Source organism: Equus caballus, chromosome 15 (assembly GCF_041296265.1).
Source record: "Equus caballus isolate H_3958 breed thoroughbred chromosome 15, TB-T2T, whole genome shotgun sequence".
NCBI classification, from domain to species: Eukaryota; Metazoa; Chordata; class Mammalia; order Perissodactyla; family Equidae; genus Equus; species Equus caballus.
The window spans coordinates 74,062,540-74,081,721 of NC_091698.1; the positions used below are offsets into that span (position 1 = coordinate 74,062,540).

The window sequence follows — 19,182 nt, forward strand, 5'->3', positions numbered from 1 at the left end:
GAATAGGGCTTTCAGTGAAATTATTATGCCAATTACAATACGTGGCATAGCCACCTAAAATATGATTTGAGGGGGGGAAAAAAAGAATCTGAAATGAATAATCAGGATTCATAATATGAAGTATATTAAAATGATCAAATATAACTTCCAGGTATTTAATACAGTGGATTATTAAATTCAGAAAGTACATCTCTAAAACTTTTGAACAAAATGAAGCGTAACACATAATTGAGGACTTCTCTTTGACTTCACGTGGATTGTGAGTATTAAATACTCTCATGAAGCAAAGAAGGAATAAACCTAGAATTTTTTCCTATAGTAACAAAAAAAAAGTATACCATATTTTTCTTTCCTCAAAATCGTTTCAAAACTTCTTCAAAAAAACTTAAAATGAGCAAGTAAGGCAAAATTTAAATTATACTCTGCAATTTTCTAAAGGGTCCTCCTTTTTTGTTCTCTATTATAGACTCTAACTGGTTCCTCAAACCAGATATAATTTATTTCCAACTCCTTATGACGTCATCTAGAGAGAAAAAAATTATACAGTTGAGTCCTTCCAACCAAATGGCAAACATTACTCCCACAGAAGACAATTCCTGGAACAATACAGAAAGTTCTGCTTCTCCTGTGAAACCCTCAGGAAATGAAAACGAAAATTAGACTTGGGGGGAAACAATTGAAAACAGGAAAAGGCTCTCAAACTTGGATTGTCCTAATGCATACCTGCTTCTAGAGAGAACTGACCTTTTTCTGGCCTTAGACTTTGCTGAGTTAATTAAGCTGCTGTTTTCTGGGCATCCTATAATTACAGGCAGTTAATGCTGCCAGAGACCCAACAGGTTACACTGATCCAACCTTTGTATTTACCAATGAGAAAATGACGATCTGGAGAGGTGAGGTGACTTGCCCAAGGTTACACAGCTAGTTAATAGCAGCGTGAAGAGGATGCCCCAAGTCTCCTGACTCCCGTCACCTCAATAAACTGCAAAATAAACTTGCTGAGAGGGAGATCACTTCAGAATGCCAGCAAAGCCAGCATCCTCTTGGAGAGCTCTCTGTGCTTGAAGAGTGCGAAGAGCGCTCTTGTACCCCACGTGAGACTCAGGGCTTTTTCAGCCTGCAAGAGCTCCTCTCATGACAGGCCTGACACAGACAGCTCAGGTAAGAGCCAGATGCAGGCCACAAGTGAGACTCTTTCAGCAACTCCTTCCAGCAACTCTGCTTTCTGGGAAAAGGAAGTAGGCCACTGGACTTGCAACAGTTTTATTGAAAAAAAGAATATTCAATAAGCCAAAACTGTACAAGGAAATACTTGGAATGAACTTGGTAAAACACCACCTATGTACTGAGTTCCTGGTGTTTGAAAACCACCCTCCCAGGTCCTGTGAGAGAACAGAGACAAAGGAACAGTTCCTGGAAGGTACAGACTTCCCACGGAGATAAGCAGAAAGACAAGAAAACCTCAATAATAATATAATCCTTTAGTTGAGGATTAAGAACATTTCATGAGGCAAATCCCCCATAAAGAAGCATTTTGTGAATTTTACACTGATTTTTTTGAATACTTCCAAAATAAAAGCAACCATAAATGTGGTGGGGTTTTTTTTATATCTACTACTATTACTCCTTTTTTTTAAATGCCAAGTCCTTTGTCTTCTTTGAATTATTAGCATCCTAGTTCTCCAAAACTGAGAATAATTCTCTTTTTCTCCCTGTCCTTGAATTGAAAGAAAAACAGTGGAGTGGGTGAGAAGAGAATGGACCAGATATGACTGTGGTTTGAATCAATCCAGTGCAGTTTATTCGACAGCCATTCTATGGGAAGATCGCCGTGTGCCAGACCCTGAGCTGGGTGGCGTCTGTCTCTGGCCTTAAAGAAGAGGGTAAAATGGACAGGGAAACAAAGCACAATGCAATGTAGAAAGTACTGTGAGAGAGGTACGTATAAAGCACACTGGGGCCACAGCTAATAAAGCAATTAATTCTGCAGGGAATGAGAGGTTCAGGGGAGAGTGAAGGAAATCTAGAGAGGAAATAACAATGGCAGTAAGCTTTCAAGGAAGAGCGCCCAGGTGGACAAGAGGGGACTGTATTTCAGGCCAGAGAAACAGGATAGCAATGGCACAGAGTGAAGCGCGTTAAGTATTGAGGGAATAGCAAACGGTCTGGCATAGCCTGACCCTAGATTTCAGAGAAGTGGCTGAGTATAGAACCAGATGGGTAGTAAGACCCACACAGTGAAGGCTTTTTCGCAACCTGCTAAGAAGCTTCGACTTGTAGCTGTGAGCAGTGGAAAACCATCAGAGATTTTCGTTTTGTTTTGTTTTTTTCTTTTTTACTATGTTCATCATTTTGAAGTGTACAATTCAGTTTCATTTAGTACATGTGCAACCATTCCCACTACCTATTTCCAGAACATTTTCATTAACTCAAGAGTAAACCCTGTACCCTTGGAGCCATCACTCCCCATTCCCTCCTCCTTGATTTCTGTCTCTATGGATTGGCTTATTCTGGACATTTCATACAGATGGAATCACACAATACGTTGCCTGTTATGTCTGGCTTCTTCCACTTAGCATAATGTTTTCACGGTTCATCCGTGTGGTGGCATGTATTGGTACATCATTGCTTTTTATGGCTAAATAATGCTCCATTATGTAGATACAGCACATTTCGTTTATCCATTCATCAGCTGATGGACATTTGGGTTGTATCCACCTTTGGCTAATGTGAAGTGCACTGCTAGGAACATTCATGTACAAGTTTTTGTTTGAGTCCTCATTTTCCATTTTTTGGGGTACATTTCTAGGAGTGGAATTGCTAGATCATTTGGTAATTCTATGTTAAACTTATTGAGGAATCCATCAGACAGTGGTTTTTAATCAAAGGAAAGACATGATAAGATTGTATTTGAGAAAGAGAAATGTACCTAATAGATATTTAAAGAAATAAGATCCCATAGAGATGGTTCCCCAAAGACCACCAAATCGTTGCTCATTTGCTCCTTCTTCCTTTCCCTTCTTTCCTGCCTCCTCGCTTGCTTTTTTTCTTTTTGAGCCTACAAATTGGCATGCAATCTGGTGGTCCAAATATATGTCCTCCCACATACCTTGTGGCTCTACACCATCTTCTGAGGCTTCTGTGCTAAAATCCTGCTAGCTCAGCCCATCTGCAACAGTTCAGATTGTTTTCTTGCCTTGTAATTCCTCCTCCAAAGAGGGATCAAGCTTTAATAAATAGGCCTCTTGGTTTCAAATGAGAGATCCAAGAGGAGCACAGTGATTCCATCAGGAAATGTGAAGTGCCCTGGAGTGGTCTGACTGGAACATTCCTGGCGAGATGATTGAGGTTCATCTTGACACACTCTCCTTCCATCTCACTCCTCCAAACACAGAATCACACCCTGACAAGCAACGTCTTCCTCAGGTGGCCTTCCAGCTTTGTAACAACACTCACCTCATCAATCTAGTGTGTATTAAACTTATAGCAACTGCACTATCAGATCCTAGAGCACATCGATATCCCCTAAAATGCACAATTTTTAACATTTTGCACTCCATTTTTCAAAGTACAATTATAAAGAAGCCTCCTATCAGATCCTAGAGCACATCGATATCCCCTAAAATGCACAATTTTTAACATTTTGCACTCCATTTTTCAAAGTACAATTATAAAGAAGCCTCCTTAAAACCAACCATGAAGTCTCTCGGTTACTAGAGATTAAAGAGTCACAAACATCTCTTCAAAAAGCAAATCACAGGCCTTTCAGGCACTTCCATATGCCCACAAAGGGAAGCAGAATATGCTACCCCAAAATATGCCACTTTGGCATAGGGATTATTTTGAGCTGAAAAGCAGTAGATGCAAGAAAAGCTCTCTGCCCTTCTCCTATCTGTCTAAAAGCAGGACAAAAATTTGGAAAGGTGTCCCCCTCCTTCCCAGCTCTACCAGGAAGGACGGAAGTTAATCACTGGAGATAGCTCTAGTCCCTTCTCAGCCCAGAGACGGTACCAGAGAATCTACATAAAAAACCTTTGCTCAAACTAGCCCTTAGCTACCATGAGTCTCCCCATATAATTGCCTTCCCATAATCTGTCAGATCTAGAAACTCAAAATCCTTTTCCTTTGTCTTGTCACTTCTCTAAGAATTTATGGTTCTTTTGTTAAGATGTTATATAAGCCCAAGTTCTAACCACCACTTTGAGTTACACATCTCTGAGGGCTCCCATGTATATGCACGATGATGCACATGTTAATAAACTACTGTTTGGTTTTCTCTTGTTAATCTGTCTTTTGTCAGTCTGATTTACAGGGCCCCAGCCTAAGAACCTAGGAGGAGCGAGGGAAAACGATATTTTTCTTCCCCTATGCCCATCAGGGCAGGATGTAGAGAGAGAACTTGGTAAATGTGGAAGAGCTGGCAGGAAATCTGGGTTCTCCCCTCAGTTCTGTTCTCCCTATGGGATGACCACAAGTAGGATGGGACTGCCATTTGGATTTCCCTGCTGCAGCAGGCACTGTGATTGTGTAGACAACAGCCACGCCTCCTTAGCTAACAGAAGCCAGATTTTGCTCAGGTGTCAGGCAGCCAAGTGCTTCCTGGGAAGACGGTGCCCTTGCCCAGTACCAGGGCGGAAGCTTGATTGGTCTAAGGGAATCATGATAATCCCACTCCACTTGCCAGGGATTGGTTTAGAAATGGCCATGTGACCTAATTCTGACCAATGAGACCTGTGGGAAGTCTGCCAGGAAACTTCTGAAAAATTACATTTATTCTAAGAGTGGTTTACAAAAAAGGGGCATGGCCTCTCTCCTGCTTCATAGCCTTTGAACTGTGGCTGTGTGAGGAAGTGACTCACAGCACTGGTGTGACCGGCAAGGGACAAGTCTGGAGGCAAAATCATCCATGTTGGAACCACTAAAGCCCAACAGCGTGGCATCTTTAATTGACTGGCCTGGGCACCAACTTCCTCCAGACTTCTTGTTATGGGAGATAATACATCTTCCTTGTAGGTTAAGCCATTTTTATTCGGGTTTTTTCTTATTTGGAACTAAAAGATCCTTAACTGATAAACCAATCTATGCGAGTGGATAAGTGTTTGTCAAGCACTTTATTCATTCCATTTAAAAAAATTAGACCCACAACCCAAATTATCTTGTTTCATACCTAATCAGAAATGCTGCTGTACCTGACCTTTCAGAAATAAAAACAATTCCAGAAAACTACATATATGGGAGAATTCTGGGCCAGGAAAAAAAAAATAGGTCTGCCATTTTAACCTGCAAATAGAACTAGAAGAGTGCTGAAATAAGAACTATGTGACGATTTAGAAATAAAAACATACTCTAGAAAATACCCATGCCACAAATGTCCAAAATGAAAATCTGGGGCCCATTAGTAAGAACCACTCAATTTCTCCCATGGCAAAATCAAGTATTACTGAGAATCATCTGTACGTGCGGTTTAGAAAATAGGGAACAACTCTGTTTCATGCCTCTCAGGGGCGCTCAGACATATTTATCGCAATAGCTCTGTCACATTTCAAGGGCATACAAAACTGTGACCTTTTATGATTTCTCCTGTCATTTTTTTTTAACTTTCCCAAATCAGGTGTGTTGGGACTGGTTTAGAAGATTAACAGGTAATGAGTTATTTATACGGTTCCCAATTTCCAAATCAATGATGGTGCCTGGGGACGACTTTGGGGGCCTGAAGCACCCACGCTCACAATATCCATCAGCTCCTCATACAACCCCCACCCGGTAAAACACACAATCTGGATAAAGCGTCCCTTCCCAGGGCTGACCAGACTGCTGTCTCTAAGCCTTTTCTATATAAGATCGAAGAGCCTCCCCTGTCCAAAGGACAGACTCTGTTTTAGAAATTAAAACTGATTTGAGATTATGCTAACAACATCCCCTCCGTCACAGGCATTCTGATAATATACTTTCAGAGAGAAAAGGAGGGAGTTAGAGCTGGAATGCTAGGAATTGCATGTAACTGACAGGCGTTCCCAGCATAAGGGATGATCATCTATCACCGGCATGGTTCCCCAGCATCGCAGTAAACAAACCGGGTGAGGGTCGCTCTCAAAGTTCCTTTCAACTCAGTGCACCTTTGATTCTGCATGTGCTCACCCGTTTCCTTCTACCAATTTGAGTTTCTTTCAGAAAGAAAAGGGAACCCTTGAGAAGAAAGGAAGGAAATATAACACGATTTTGATGCTTCTTCAACAGACATCTTCTGCTGGATTTTATCTTTTACCGCTCAATAGTAAAAGGTCTCCTCGTGTCTTTTGTTTTGTTGTTTCAAACACCTGAACAAAAAGACTGTTTTTCAGAAACGTTCATGTTAGCAGTCACTGTCATTTTCTCTGTCACTCTTTATAGTTCAGCCTCTTTACTTTTCTAGTTCTTGTGAGTTTTAGCTTCCTTCAACCAGTACTTCCATTGTCTCAGCACCAAAGTTTCCGTAAACTATGTTAGATGCTCAGGATTAAATCACCTGGAGTAAGTGACTCAAGTGTCAGTGGGCATAAAACAAATACTGAGCTCCAATTAGCCTACACTCAATTATCCCCATTGGCCACTAGATTTTTGGTTTCCTCCCCCCTACAGGTTATCTTCTGCTACGTCAAATTGTCACTCTGATGATCAGTTTCATAATTTTTCAATCATATGACAAGCGATCAATTCTGCTGCTTTTCAGGATAACTTCTAGTACCATTTAACAGCATGCACATGCTTAAAATTCCACGACAGCTGTAAACACGACTGCAAGCAGTTTTGAAAAGCGTGAGAACTTAAGAAACGGCATTCAAATTGAAATTAACCAATAGCCCCAGTCGCCTACTCTGACCCCCTTCCTCACCACTCCGTGTGTAGTTAGGGAAAGCTACACCCCACAGGACAAGGAGGACACAGGATCCATGTTTTTCACTAAGCAGCCTCTTATTTTCGAAAGCATTTCTTTTCCAACACTCAGTAACATTTATGACTGACTGTTGAGTGAAGCAAATGCTCACATCCCCTACACCAAATAAAAATTCCTTAAAATGTAGACAAAAGAGATCCAAGCCAAATACAGCCTCCCACCCACACTCCCACTCCCTCCACCCTGACTGTTCCACTATTATAGACCCTAAGCCTGCAAGTCAGTGCTTATTGGCATGACACATGGAAGCATCAGTGTTAATTTGCAGTTGGTGATCTGCTGTGTTGGGACAATTACACCTTCTAGAATTTTCTATACATTCCGAATTTCCCTCTTATATTTCTGGAATCTCTCCCCTGTCTGCCTGTAGAGTATCAAACAACTTGGAGAAACCAAAAGTGAACATATTATATCCTTTAGGTCCTTAGAGGAGAAATGAGTTGATTGATTTTTACCCATGAACAAAATATTAAAAAGCCTAAACACTGGGGGACATCCAGCAAGTTATAGAAAATAATTCAGTGTGTCCTCAGTAACTCAAGATAACAGAAACTGAAATATGGTTTGCACTGTTCCCCTTTTTTCACTTGCTAATGCCTTCCCTGATGGGTGTCCCCAGGACATTATTGTTTGGTCTGCAATCAGCTTATCTGGCTGAGTTACAAGAAAGATGGAGTGCAGCATGTAGTTGCCGTTACTCTGAAGCAAACAAAGGCTGTCAGCTTCATGACTGTCGATGCTGGCTCTCTCACGCTCCAAGAAGTTCACTTACATCCTTTTAGTTAAAACTGGCAATAAAACAGATTAATCACTGCAATCGCTTTTAACCATGGGGAAACACTATAAGAAAGCAAAAAAATAAACTCGCATAAATTTTACCAGGTTTTGGAAATAAAGTCCATTTGTTACTTACAAATGCCTTTATTTTGATAGAAATCTTGACAACTAGTGTGCAAAGCTTCAGACAATATCAATGATGTGGTTTTTTTAAAAAAATAGTAAATATAGAAAAAACAAACGTTTTAAAACTAAAGCAAATCTACGTGATTAAAATGATCTTATCTGAATTGTCCCAAACTATTGAGCTAATGTTTTACACCAAAGGAGACACGTTTGCTATTTGTGTTATTTGCCAACCCTCCAGTTTGGTTGTTTTCAACTTTTTCCTTCCATTTCACCAGCTGCTTTTGCAAGGGGGCGGGAAGTGAAGGGGATGACCAAATCTGATTATTTTTATTCTCTTAACCAGCAAATAATACAAGAAAATGGGTCCCAGATGTTTACACAATTGAGTATCAAAGGACAGTGGAATCTTCCTGAAAGATGTGGACACAGAAAGATGGGCTCAGGGAATAAGAGGAGAGCCAATCAGAGGTCATGGTTTGCTTGGCGGAGGTCACAGGTCAACAATCTGGGGTACACTGCACTGCAGGTGTATCAAAGATGAAAGGAGAGTTCATTCTTGTTAACTGTTGGGAAAAACCCTGTGATCTGCCTAAATTCCTTCAGTGTTCCCCCTCCTTGGGGCTCGCACTTAGCATTGACACCGGGAGACTCAGTTACTCCCTCAACGGAATGTGTCCAGATGCTCCCCCAACAAAAGCTTATCTTCTACGGCGATCAAGAACGCTTGCAATTATGAGTAGTCTGCCTAATGGGGTTTGAGGGCTCTTTTTTGAGCTTTGAAGAAGAAAAATCAGTAGCTGAGGAAAAAATCACAGTGACTTGGGTATAATTGGATGTGAACTTTCCATGACATAGCAAAAACTCTTCTCTTTTTCCCTTCAAGGCCATTGTTAAATATTATCCATGAGACACGGTGGATACAAATGTCATTGATTCAAGCGATTTTGATCACAAGCCACTGAAAGCACCATCCACTTTTGTGCTTATAAATTACTTTTAAAAGACAATTCTGGTGTGCAGATGGAAAGAACAGAAGCAAGTATCTTTCTCTGATAGCAGAGTGACAAATAAGAATTTAATTTTTGTTCAAGATAACCTTCAGGAGTCTTAGTGAGAGAACGTGTTGAAACACAGTTAGCACACTTGAGTATGTTCAGCCTCGGCACACTGTGGGCCAAAGCCACGAATCTAGTCCTTAAGAGATGTGTTGTGTGAGCTGGCAGTTGTTTAATAAAAAAGGGTTCATTTAATACTGTGCCTAATGTCAGAAATGATACAGAAATTAAATGCATCTTCTTCTCTCCCCCGTGCAAGATGAATGTGTGCGATACAACAGTGCACTGGGAGACCCACCATAAATTTCAGCCATGATAGGAAAAATCATTCCTTCCTCTGCCCAGATAAGAAACTCGGCTCTGCTAATGAGCAGTGAGAGAAACAATCTTCAAAGTGGAGTATGTACACGCCAGGGGGTACACAAGCAATCCTTTGGAATGTGGGGTAAAAACAGTTGAACTTCTAATTATATCTCTTCATTACCACATCCCTTCTAAATTTGCTTTTGTCTGTGTTTTATGACGTATATGGTAGTACAGTTCATGCACATAATTTAAAAATGAATAAAAATAAATTATCTAGATTGATGCTCAAAACAATTTCAGAGACCACTTGGCTGGAGAAGTACAGAAAGAAAAAGGAAGTCTTAATGATATCCCCAGCACCCCCAAAACTGAGGAATCTCTTTACCAGCAGCATCTTCTGGTCCAAGAGAAGATCTGAGAACAAGATGTGAACCCTAATGGGTCAGGGAGGAAAACAGCGCTGGCTTCTCAGCTTGCCTAGATATATCTGCTCTCGGGAGATAATTATTCTAACACAAATGATACTTTGGTCTACAAACGAGCAGAAGAAAATCATCAATCTATTTCTGTGTCAGGTAGAACTTGGTGGGTCCTGTACAGACTATTAATTTCATGGAAAATAAGCAACAGGGGAAACAGATAAATCATTAGCAGAGTGAAGAGCAGTCCCAATGAATTCCTACCAATTTTCTTACTTTCTTTTTCTTGCAGAGAACAAAACGACAAAGTATTTATGTCCCACTGTCTTTGATATCTCTGTTTATCTCATTAGAGGAAAAATGCTTCTGAAACCACAAGGAGATGTTTTATTTCAAGTTTCAAGAATTCAATCCCAAATGATTTATACAAGTTAACATTATGCATACAGAGTTATAATCTTCGCATTTTTGAAATTCTATCATTTCTAATTTCATAAAAATGAAACACTACAACATTAATTTCCCTTTGTTTATTGCAGGCACTATATAATATTAGAATCTGATTTATGTAAACAAGGTACATATATTTGAAAAGTAATGTTAATTGCTTTTAATGAAAAATTTTAATTACAAACATTTTTAAATTAAAGTTAAAGCTAGTAAGAACTGTTGGAACTTTTAATGTGATTTCAATGACTAATTCCTATTCAAAATTAATTTCTCCAAAGTTCTACATAATGTATTCACAAGTCTCATCAATGTTTATTTATTAAAATCAATGTTTTCAGGAACTGAAAGAAGCATTATATGTTTCCAACTGAGTCTCCCTCCATCTGTCCTCCTCTTTTACTGTTCATCCAGGAGTTTAAACATAAGAATTGCACTTGGAACAGAATGGCCGGGTGACCCCTAAAGAATACAGCGCTCCATCACCGCTCTGTATTTTCTGTCACTTACTAGCAGTGCTACGGCCTTCCCATAACCTACGATGAGTAGGTACTGTATAACCTACTAGAAAATAAGCCCACTACTTGGAATAAACTCTATGAAGGCAGGCATTTTTATCCATTTTGTTCACCCTATATCTTCTACACCCAGAACACTATCTGTCACTCAATATATATTTGTTGAGCAAATAACCGGATGGATGGATGGATGGATGAATGAATGAATGAATGAATGAAGCTCATTTCCTAGGCTCTTTATACAATCCATGCCACACCCACCTGCCTTACTGCCTTTCTGTGATTTTTTACATATAAAGGCTTCTTTCAAACAGTCAAATTTCCAGTGGCCCAGGGCGTGGCCTGAGGCCCTATCCTTTAAATCCATTCTCTCAAGTTCCTACCACAAGACTCCCTCAACTATTCTAGCCCTGTTATTGCTGGGCGGAAGACAACTTCATTTGTTTACTTAGCAGAGACAGTCCTTACTTTGACCAGCAAAGCTTCCTTAGTATCAAAAGTTAGCTACAAGGGGCTGGCCCAGTGGTGTAGTGATTAAGTTTGCAAGCTCTGCTTCAGCAGCCTGGGGTTCACGGGTTTGGATCCTGGGTACGGACTTACACACCACTCATCAAGCCATATTATGGTGGCATCCCACACACAACATGGAGGAAGACTGGCATAGATGTTAGCTTGGGGCCACTCTTCCTCATCCAAAAAAAAAAAAAAACAGAAAGTAAGCTGAAAAAAGGGCATACAATGGAAGAATAATTTAGAGTCAACTGACCAACTCAAACACAAAAGAACCCCTGCAGGTGTAGATGAAATCTTCCTAATGTTACCTTGCACATAACAGGCTTTCAATGGGTATTTGTGGCATTGGATCGTAAACCACGGAAATAGAGTGTGAACCTACTTATCTCTAAAGCATTTGTAAGTTCCCATGTTATCCCAGCAGGCAAGTTAGTGAAACGTGGATTGGTCAATATAGCGGTCAAGAGAACTTGCTGCTGGAGAAACAACTGTATTCATACTATACTGGTGAGTGGCCCTTTGTCAGCCTGGTAGAGTAGCATAGAGTTCTAGTCTTGGTTCTTAATCAGTTTATCAACAACTTTACCTCCATCCTTATTGAAGGTCCTGGTTGGAGGTCCAATTTAGACCTTCTAGGGTCACTTTGGGCTAGAAGTGAACTAGAATCATAATGAAACGGTGACAATCAGAACGTGATGATTTTGCCAGATACCTGTCCCATTGAGACCAATGCTTTTCTGAGTCATGTGACTTCTCTTAAGTAGATTAACACGATAGCATCTATACATTTCATTTCTAAACCGATCTCTCATTGTCCACATTGTATGTTTCTATTCCCTCGACATCTCACAGAAATACTTGCCTGGCCTCCAGTAACAGGAAATGCAAACAATTCCAACTGGAAAAATGTTTTCCATATTACCAACTCTACATTTTCCTCTCTGCAACTTTCACCCACCACCTAGCTTTGCCCTCCAAGCCCACATGAAGAAAGGCTGACCTCTTTTTCTCTCAAAAGCTCAACGGATATGCCAGGTAGTTCTTGTGGCCCCATCCTACCCCTCCTCACGCTCCCATCTGAATCTACTCTTCTTCATTTCCTATCACTAAAATTCCTAAATGTTAGGACTCAGAAACAAGGTAATTCAGAGAAGAAAGTAAGACTGCCACTTGGGACCCTAGCTATCCAAATTTTTATATAAGATGTGATGTCAATTTCTATGGCTCATTTAAGAAATTCGTGCCACAGCCACTAATGCCAGATGCCAACACAGAGGTAATAATGTTTACCCAATATGGGTGCCAAAATCATCTGTTTGAGAAAGGAAAATGTTGGTGACATTTTCCTTTCTCAAATTATTCATAGAATCAAAGAATTTTAAAACTGTTCATTTCACAGATGATGAAACTGAGATCCAGAAGGGCTATGTAACTAGTCCAAGGGAAGTTAGTAGCAATGGTGAAAGTGCTTGAGGCATTTTTGGCCATCTCCCAAACAACAAATTATGATCCTATAATGTACAGACGTCTGTCATTTTTTCCACGCTCCACGTCTTAATAATGTCAGCTCATTAACTTCCTAAGAAGCTAAATTTACATTGTTATTATTATAACAATGGCAGATTTTAGAACTAGAAAATTCCCTAAAGAATAGTCAGCCTTCCCAATACTATACACAAGAAAACCGAACACCAAGGAGGCCTGGACACTTGTCTGGGGATACACTGCAATTTGGCGGCAGGGCCAGCAATGGAGCCCATGTCTTCTGATTACAATCTAGAACTCTTCAGTGTTCTGCACAAAGGAATAGCTAAACACCATCCATATTACAAATCTAAGATTATTTTAATCTCAACATGCATTCACAACTAGAAAAATATAATTCTTTTAAGTAGTATACAAGTTCTGTCCCCTGGAAGTACTGGGCTGGACGGCCATTTGTCAGAGAGGTTGCAGGAGGGAGTTTGAACAATGGGTGGGAGGTTGGATTCAATGATGTCCCTTTCCACCTCTAAAATTATTCAATTCCAGACTGCCCAGGAGCTGTGCACCTCAACCAGCCAGGGCCCTTGAAGAGGTGGGGGAATGTGCAGTGTCCTATGGGGGTCCCTCTCCTGCTGTTGGGTTGGACTCTGCCCTGGTGTTGCAGGTATTACTCTCTATCCAATTTACATGCAATCACATACCCTAGGTACAGAAAGAGTGTAAGGAAATGCAGCTCCATCATTTTCAAAGACAGACTACACTGCTTAGCTTTCAAAATTGCCTTGCCTAAATGAGCATTCTGTAACTGAGCCTCCAAATTCAGCTTTTACAGTTTGTTCATGTACTATGCTACTATCAGAATTAATTATGCAGCATCTTCATGAGGAGAAATGAGATTTGGATGCGAGTTAAGAGAGGAAAGAAAAAGGTGCGCTTCCCAAAGGAAGGTTTCCTGTATCTGCTTCCCCCAAAAGCGCTGGAGTCATTCCAGGCACAGACAGACCTCAGATGGCAGTTCCCAGCTGAGCTAGCCACGGGAAGGAGGAAGTTGACACGTTTGAGAAATGAAGAATATGCCAACTAACACGACTCTGAAGGCCAAACCGTTCCTAACCCCCTCCTTTCTATGCAATTCCATTCCAAACTGACACGAGTCTGTTCATTTGCTTTCCTGAATGGCTACTAAATATTAAAATGTACTGATTTTAGACTTTGTCTTTTTTTTGCAATAATGAGTCCAAGGGAAAGAAGATTTATTTTTTCATCTCAGAAAAAAGAATTTATATTAGGGTCAAGCTCTTAAAGTTGGAAAGAATCTTCACCAATAGTATTGTCACACCGAGTATTTTTACATGAATGAGATTACAAAAAAGAAATCCTCAAACTATCTGATTACATGCGTGGAAGCCAGGTGTTGCATAGATTTTAGAAGATCAAATCGATGCGCTACAACTCAGTGCCAAACAACAAAACAACAAAAACAACCTTAAAGGCATTTCAGACATGAGACTGATTTTGCAGAGACTCCATGCTCAAATCCAGAAAGCTCCACTTGAAAGGGGTGATGCAGCTTCTCTCCTCCCTCACCCCGGTGTGCCTAGACACTGGAGACGGGGTGCCCACTCATCAGGCAGGGGGAAAGGAAGCAGATGTTTTATCTGCCTCCAGCTGCCTCCACTAATGACTTAACGGTCTCTGAGGTCTAATCCACAGGAACCCTGCACTTCGGAGGTTTGGAGAAAGGTTCCTCGGGCCTCCTTAGCTCCCCATTAGCCTGCCAGGCTGGGATGACCACATCAGTGTAATGCTACCGACATTAACACAATACAAGAAAAAAATCCTTTCCCCCTCTTCTGAGGTTTGCATCACTTTTCTTCCAAAGGTATTTCTAAAAGGAAAGCACAACTTGAGGGAAGGAGCCCGACCGGGAAAGGTCAGCTCTTTTTGACTGTTGCCCTCGTGGGGAGCGTGCACACATGCACTCCAAATCTGGCAGGTGTACAAAGATAGCAAAGGACGAGAGGAGAGTAAAAGACGACGAGAAAAGGAGGAGACAGAGGCGAGGGGGGCTAAAGCACAGACTCGAAGGAAGGGGGAAAGGGAAGAGCAGGATGAGGAGCAAAGAAGAGAGTCATGGAAAGAAAGAAGACAGTCATGGAAAGAAAGAAGAGCGAGAGAGAAGGGAAGGACGGGAAGAAGAAAGGCAGAGGGGTCAGGAACGGAGGCGGCGGGGAAGGATGAAAGCATGTGCGGGGGAGCGGAGCGCGGGGACGCGGCGGGGAGGTGGACGCGGGGACCGGCGCGCCCCGGGGGAGCCGCGGGCTGCGCTCCCCGCGCGGGCTCCCGGGACGCAGGGCGCGCCCGCCGCTCACCTTTCAGGATGAGGGTGTCGATGTCCCGGTCGATGCCCAGGAAGTAGCACTTCCTCCAGAGGCCCGAGTAGGTGGCGAAGAGCGGCCGGCCGCACTCGGCGTCCAGCCCGCCGAGCCCCAGCAGCGAGCGCCAGGACTCGGGGTCTGCGCGCCCGGGGCCGCCCGGGAGCAGGCGGCGCCCCAGCGGGGGCGAGTCCCGCAGCGGCAGGTGCGACAGCGGCATCAGGCGGTTCTTCTGGTCCGGGGGATCGGCGCCGGCGCGGCTGCGCTCGCAGCTCTCCTTGTGGCGCCGGGGGTCGGTCTCGTACCAGTGGTCGGTGAAGATGGCCGTGACGAGCAGCCCCAGGGAGCAGAGGCTGAGGCCGAGGCTGAGCGCCGTGACGAGCGCCCGCGGCTCCATGGCTCCCGCCCCGCCGCAGCCGCCGGTGGGCTCGCGCGCGCCGCCAGACACAATGCACTTGGCCTCGGCTCTCCGCGCTCCCTCCCGCGCTCGCCCACCTGCCCCCCACCTCCCTCCCGCGGCCTCCCCGTCCTCGGCTCCCGGCCCGCTCGCTCGCTCTCCCCCGCCTGAGCTCTCCTTCCTACTGCCCTCGCCCCCTCCCCGGCCCGCAGCCTCCGTGCCCGCCCCCGCGCCTCCCGCACTTTCTTGCCCTCCTCCTCCTCCTCTCCAGCCCCCTCGCCGCTCTCTGCGCCCCCCACCCGCTCGCTCCCCTCGCCGCCTCCCCACCTCCCGAGCCAGCCGTCCGCCCTTCTCTCCGGCGATCCCCTTTCCCTTTTTAATCCCTCCTAGCCGCCCTCACTTCTCTCTTATCCTCCTCTCTCCCCTTAACCCTGTCCCTACTTTCCCCTTACTTTTCTTCAACTCTTCCTCTCTCTCTTTCCCCACGCATTTTTGTCCTCTGTTTCCCGGCTCCGTGTCCCTTTATATCCCTGGATTTGATGCTTCCCTCCACCTACCCCTGAGCACACCGCCTCCCATCCTCTCCCCTCCAACGACCTTAAAAGACACCCACAATCATCAGACTCAGTCTTGTCACTTGTCCAAGTTGATTTTGATCAGTGTCCCGTTTTGTACCCAGAAGCAAATCCCATCCCGGTCGGGCTGCGTAGTAATATTTAACTCTTCGGAATCTTGATCTGGAGCTGAAGACCCTTTCTCGCGCCGCCTGAAGGATGCAGCCTCTTAGACTCCCTGGCAGCTCTCTGTCGTCGCTTTCCTTCCCTCTCTCTTGCCCATTGCAACCTCTAAGCGTTCTGTCTGCTCTAGCCCCTCTTCTGAAAGAAAAGACGCCGAGTGTCACTGATGGACCCACGGCCAGAGATTTTCTCCTACTTCACTTCAGCCTGCTGGGACATGGACTTCTTTTTCGTTGGCCACCTCCGTCTCCCGCTAGAGTGACGACCTTCTGGAATTTCTAGAAGAGCAGAGGATCAATAAACCCTTGCAATGGCACCTGCTCTGTGAGGTAATTATTGCCTTTGAATAAAGGAAACCCCCAGTAATAAATCAGAGTAATGATTTTCTCCTGTGCAAGTTTCCTGCATGGGCTGGGAGAGTCAACGACAAAGCAACGTTCCACGACAAAGTCAACATCTCACCTCCCTCTGTTCTTCCAGGGCACTCAGCACTCGCGGCGGTTAGTTCTGAGAATGGTGGGCAGATTCACATTTTCTAAAATGAGAGAATGTTAGGACCCAAGGTACTGAAAGAGTTAACTGCTTATGTTGTAGAGTCTTACAACAGAGGTGCAGTACCCTTGTGCCACTTAATGCCCTTGGGGCCATGTCAGAGACAGAAAACCATGCTGCCTGAGCCCAGGGATGCCAATTCTTGTGTTCTTATGCTATGAAATTTTAATGATCAAGAGATTATGAGGCATTCATTAGATACTAGATGTCATTACTCTACGATTTAATGGGACTTATTAATTAGTGCCCCACATCAATTGGTATTAAGGTGATTTATGTATTTCCTCTAAAATGACATCTGTAAGGGTTGGATAAGAATCTTGCTGGGATTTATTTTCGTTGCTGTTTGTGCTCAGCATCCTCAGAGGGTACATTTCCGATGGAGACTGTTCCGATGAGCCGTTCAGGTCACGGATAGATCACTTAAGCAAACCTTTCAGTCATATCAGACCCGGTGCCCATTTCTGCTGACCTGACAAGGAGAATTACTGCTTGGATTTTCTCATAGCTTGAGCAAGATCTATGGCAAGCTCTAGTCTAATTAAGGAAGACAAAGAATTATAATTTTAGCGGTCCTTTCACCTATAAGCCTTCCTTAACAGGAAACACTAAGCTCATCAAAGGAGTCTTATCTGGATTTATACAAAAATGATGAGACTTAGAAGCTTTCCTTTATTTATATTCTAAAATACATATAAAATCCTAGATCTTTGTGGGTACACAGAGAGACTATCTTTAACTGTAAGCCCACAGTTGACATCTGAAATTTACTCAAGTTGTCATGTGTCCTTTTATTTTAAAAAGTGCCTCTTGAGATAAAGTGATTACAAACCTCTCAAGTCCCAAGGGTTGTCAAACCCTCAGCAAGTCCTCACTCTCTTTTCAAACAGTGACATTCAACAAGAAATAAATATTCCGCCACATTTCAGAGTCACCTGATTATCTTCACATGAGAACCCCATCCCCAACTGGAGTAGACAGAAGGACACTTCTTTTTTAGGCACTTCTGTTTAACTTAAAAGAACATAATGTTCTGGCTCATTTTCCTAGCCAAGAACTCTTTGATTAGACCCTTCTTAGAAAATAGCATTATCCTTGAAGTTCATTTATGTCTATGTTTAAGACCAGTCTCAGCATATAATCCAAAGGTTACTCTATGATGGATTACCCTTGACAGTATTTCATAAAAAATGTCACACATTACAAATATGGGCCAGCAGCATGTAATGACAGTGCTGCCTCTGCTGGTGCAGCGTTAACGGGATCAGCAGGGATGTGACATATGATGTGTATGCAGGCTTTGCCACGGCCACTGCACACTGCTCCATCCATGTTCTGAAAATTTCTCTTTTGGATATTTCCAACAATGAAATATCACCCACTAATCCTCACTCTGTTAGGGGAGTGGGAAATACCGAAAGGAGTAAATGGTTCCCATGTTCAAGATGCTCCCAGTCTAGTGGCAAGAGACAGCCACGTAGACGGTTCTCCATGCTCAAGCAGAAACAAGAATAAAGTGTTGTGAGAAGATGGACAAGAAAAGACTTAACTGCCTGGGGGAGTCAGGCAGGCCACTTAGAGTCAGCAACTTTTGAGTTAGTTCTCAAAGGATGACTTAAACTTTACCAAGAGGATTAGATCAGAGATATTGGCGTTCCAGTCAGAACATAACTCTTTGATTTATATGTCTACTTCACAAATTCGGAGGCTTCAATATTTGGGGCCACTATAAAATAAGAATTTTTTTTCTACATTTTCAAATCCTGAAGTTGACATGTTCTAATGCCTGACTACAAGCTAAATACTTGTGGATGAGTAGAAGCAGGAGTCTAAGCCAGAACACAGTCAATGGATGAAGGCATTGAGCCTGGCAGGCAGTCAACGTGATTCGAGATCAAATATCCAACCAGAAAATGCGGCATGTCCCAGCTGTGGCTGTGCTGTGACCTCAGCGTTTTCAAATTTGGCTCGCTCTACACTTGTCTTAAATTTCTCTTTGCCATCTCCAGATCTGATATTCCCAGTGCATCCCTTGAAGAAAAACAATGGCCTAAAATGACACAGATTAAGCCAGAGAATTTCCACCTGGTTGTCTTTACTGTATTATTTTTCCTCTCTTTTTTTGGGGGGGAGGAGGAAGAAGACTCACCCTGAGCTAACACCCGTTGCTAATCCTCTTCTTTTTTTGCTTGAGGAAGATTGGCCCTGAGCTAACATCTGTGCCAGTCTTCCTCTACTTCGTCTTCCTCTACTTTGTATGTGGGATGCCTCCACAGCGTGGCTGATGAGTGGAGTAGGCCTGCACCTGGGACCCAAACCCATGAACCCCGGATGCCGAAGCAGAACGAGTGGAACTTAAAACCACTCGGCCACCCAGCCAGCCCCAAGTCTGACTGTATTACTGAACTCAACATGTCCAAAAGTAAACTCTTATATTTCCCTATGGTCCAGCTTCCCCTCCCCACTTCTTTCTCTCTGGTGGTAAGTCATTCAAGTCACTAAAACTCAATATTTTAGAATTATCTATCACACTCACAG

At 43.1% G+C, this 19,182-nt stretch overlaps 1 protein-coding gene across 3 annotated transcripts in view; it reads right to left on the reverse strand.

The window, feature by feature from the left end:
- The window catches only part of TMEM178A (transmembrane protein 178A), a 125,009-nt gene that overhangs the window by 36,327 nt on the left and 69,500 nt on the right, over positions 1-19,182 (reverse strand). Inside the window, exon 1 of one of the 3 annotated variants that reach the window (XM_023619180.2) lies at positions 14,956-15,544. The exons of 1 other annotated variant lie outside the window; for it this stretch is intronic. In XM_023619180.2, the coding sequence (XP_023474948.2) occupies positions 14,956-15,355 (400 nt within the window). In that variant the 5' untranslated portion in view covers positions 15,356-15,544. Of the gene's footprint in view, positions 1-14,955; positions 15,545-19,182 lie in introns of those variants that run through there. One more of the 3 variants, XM_023619181.2, reaches the window with a different exon arrangement.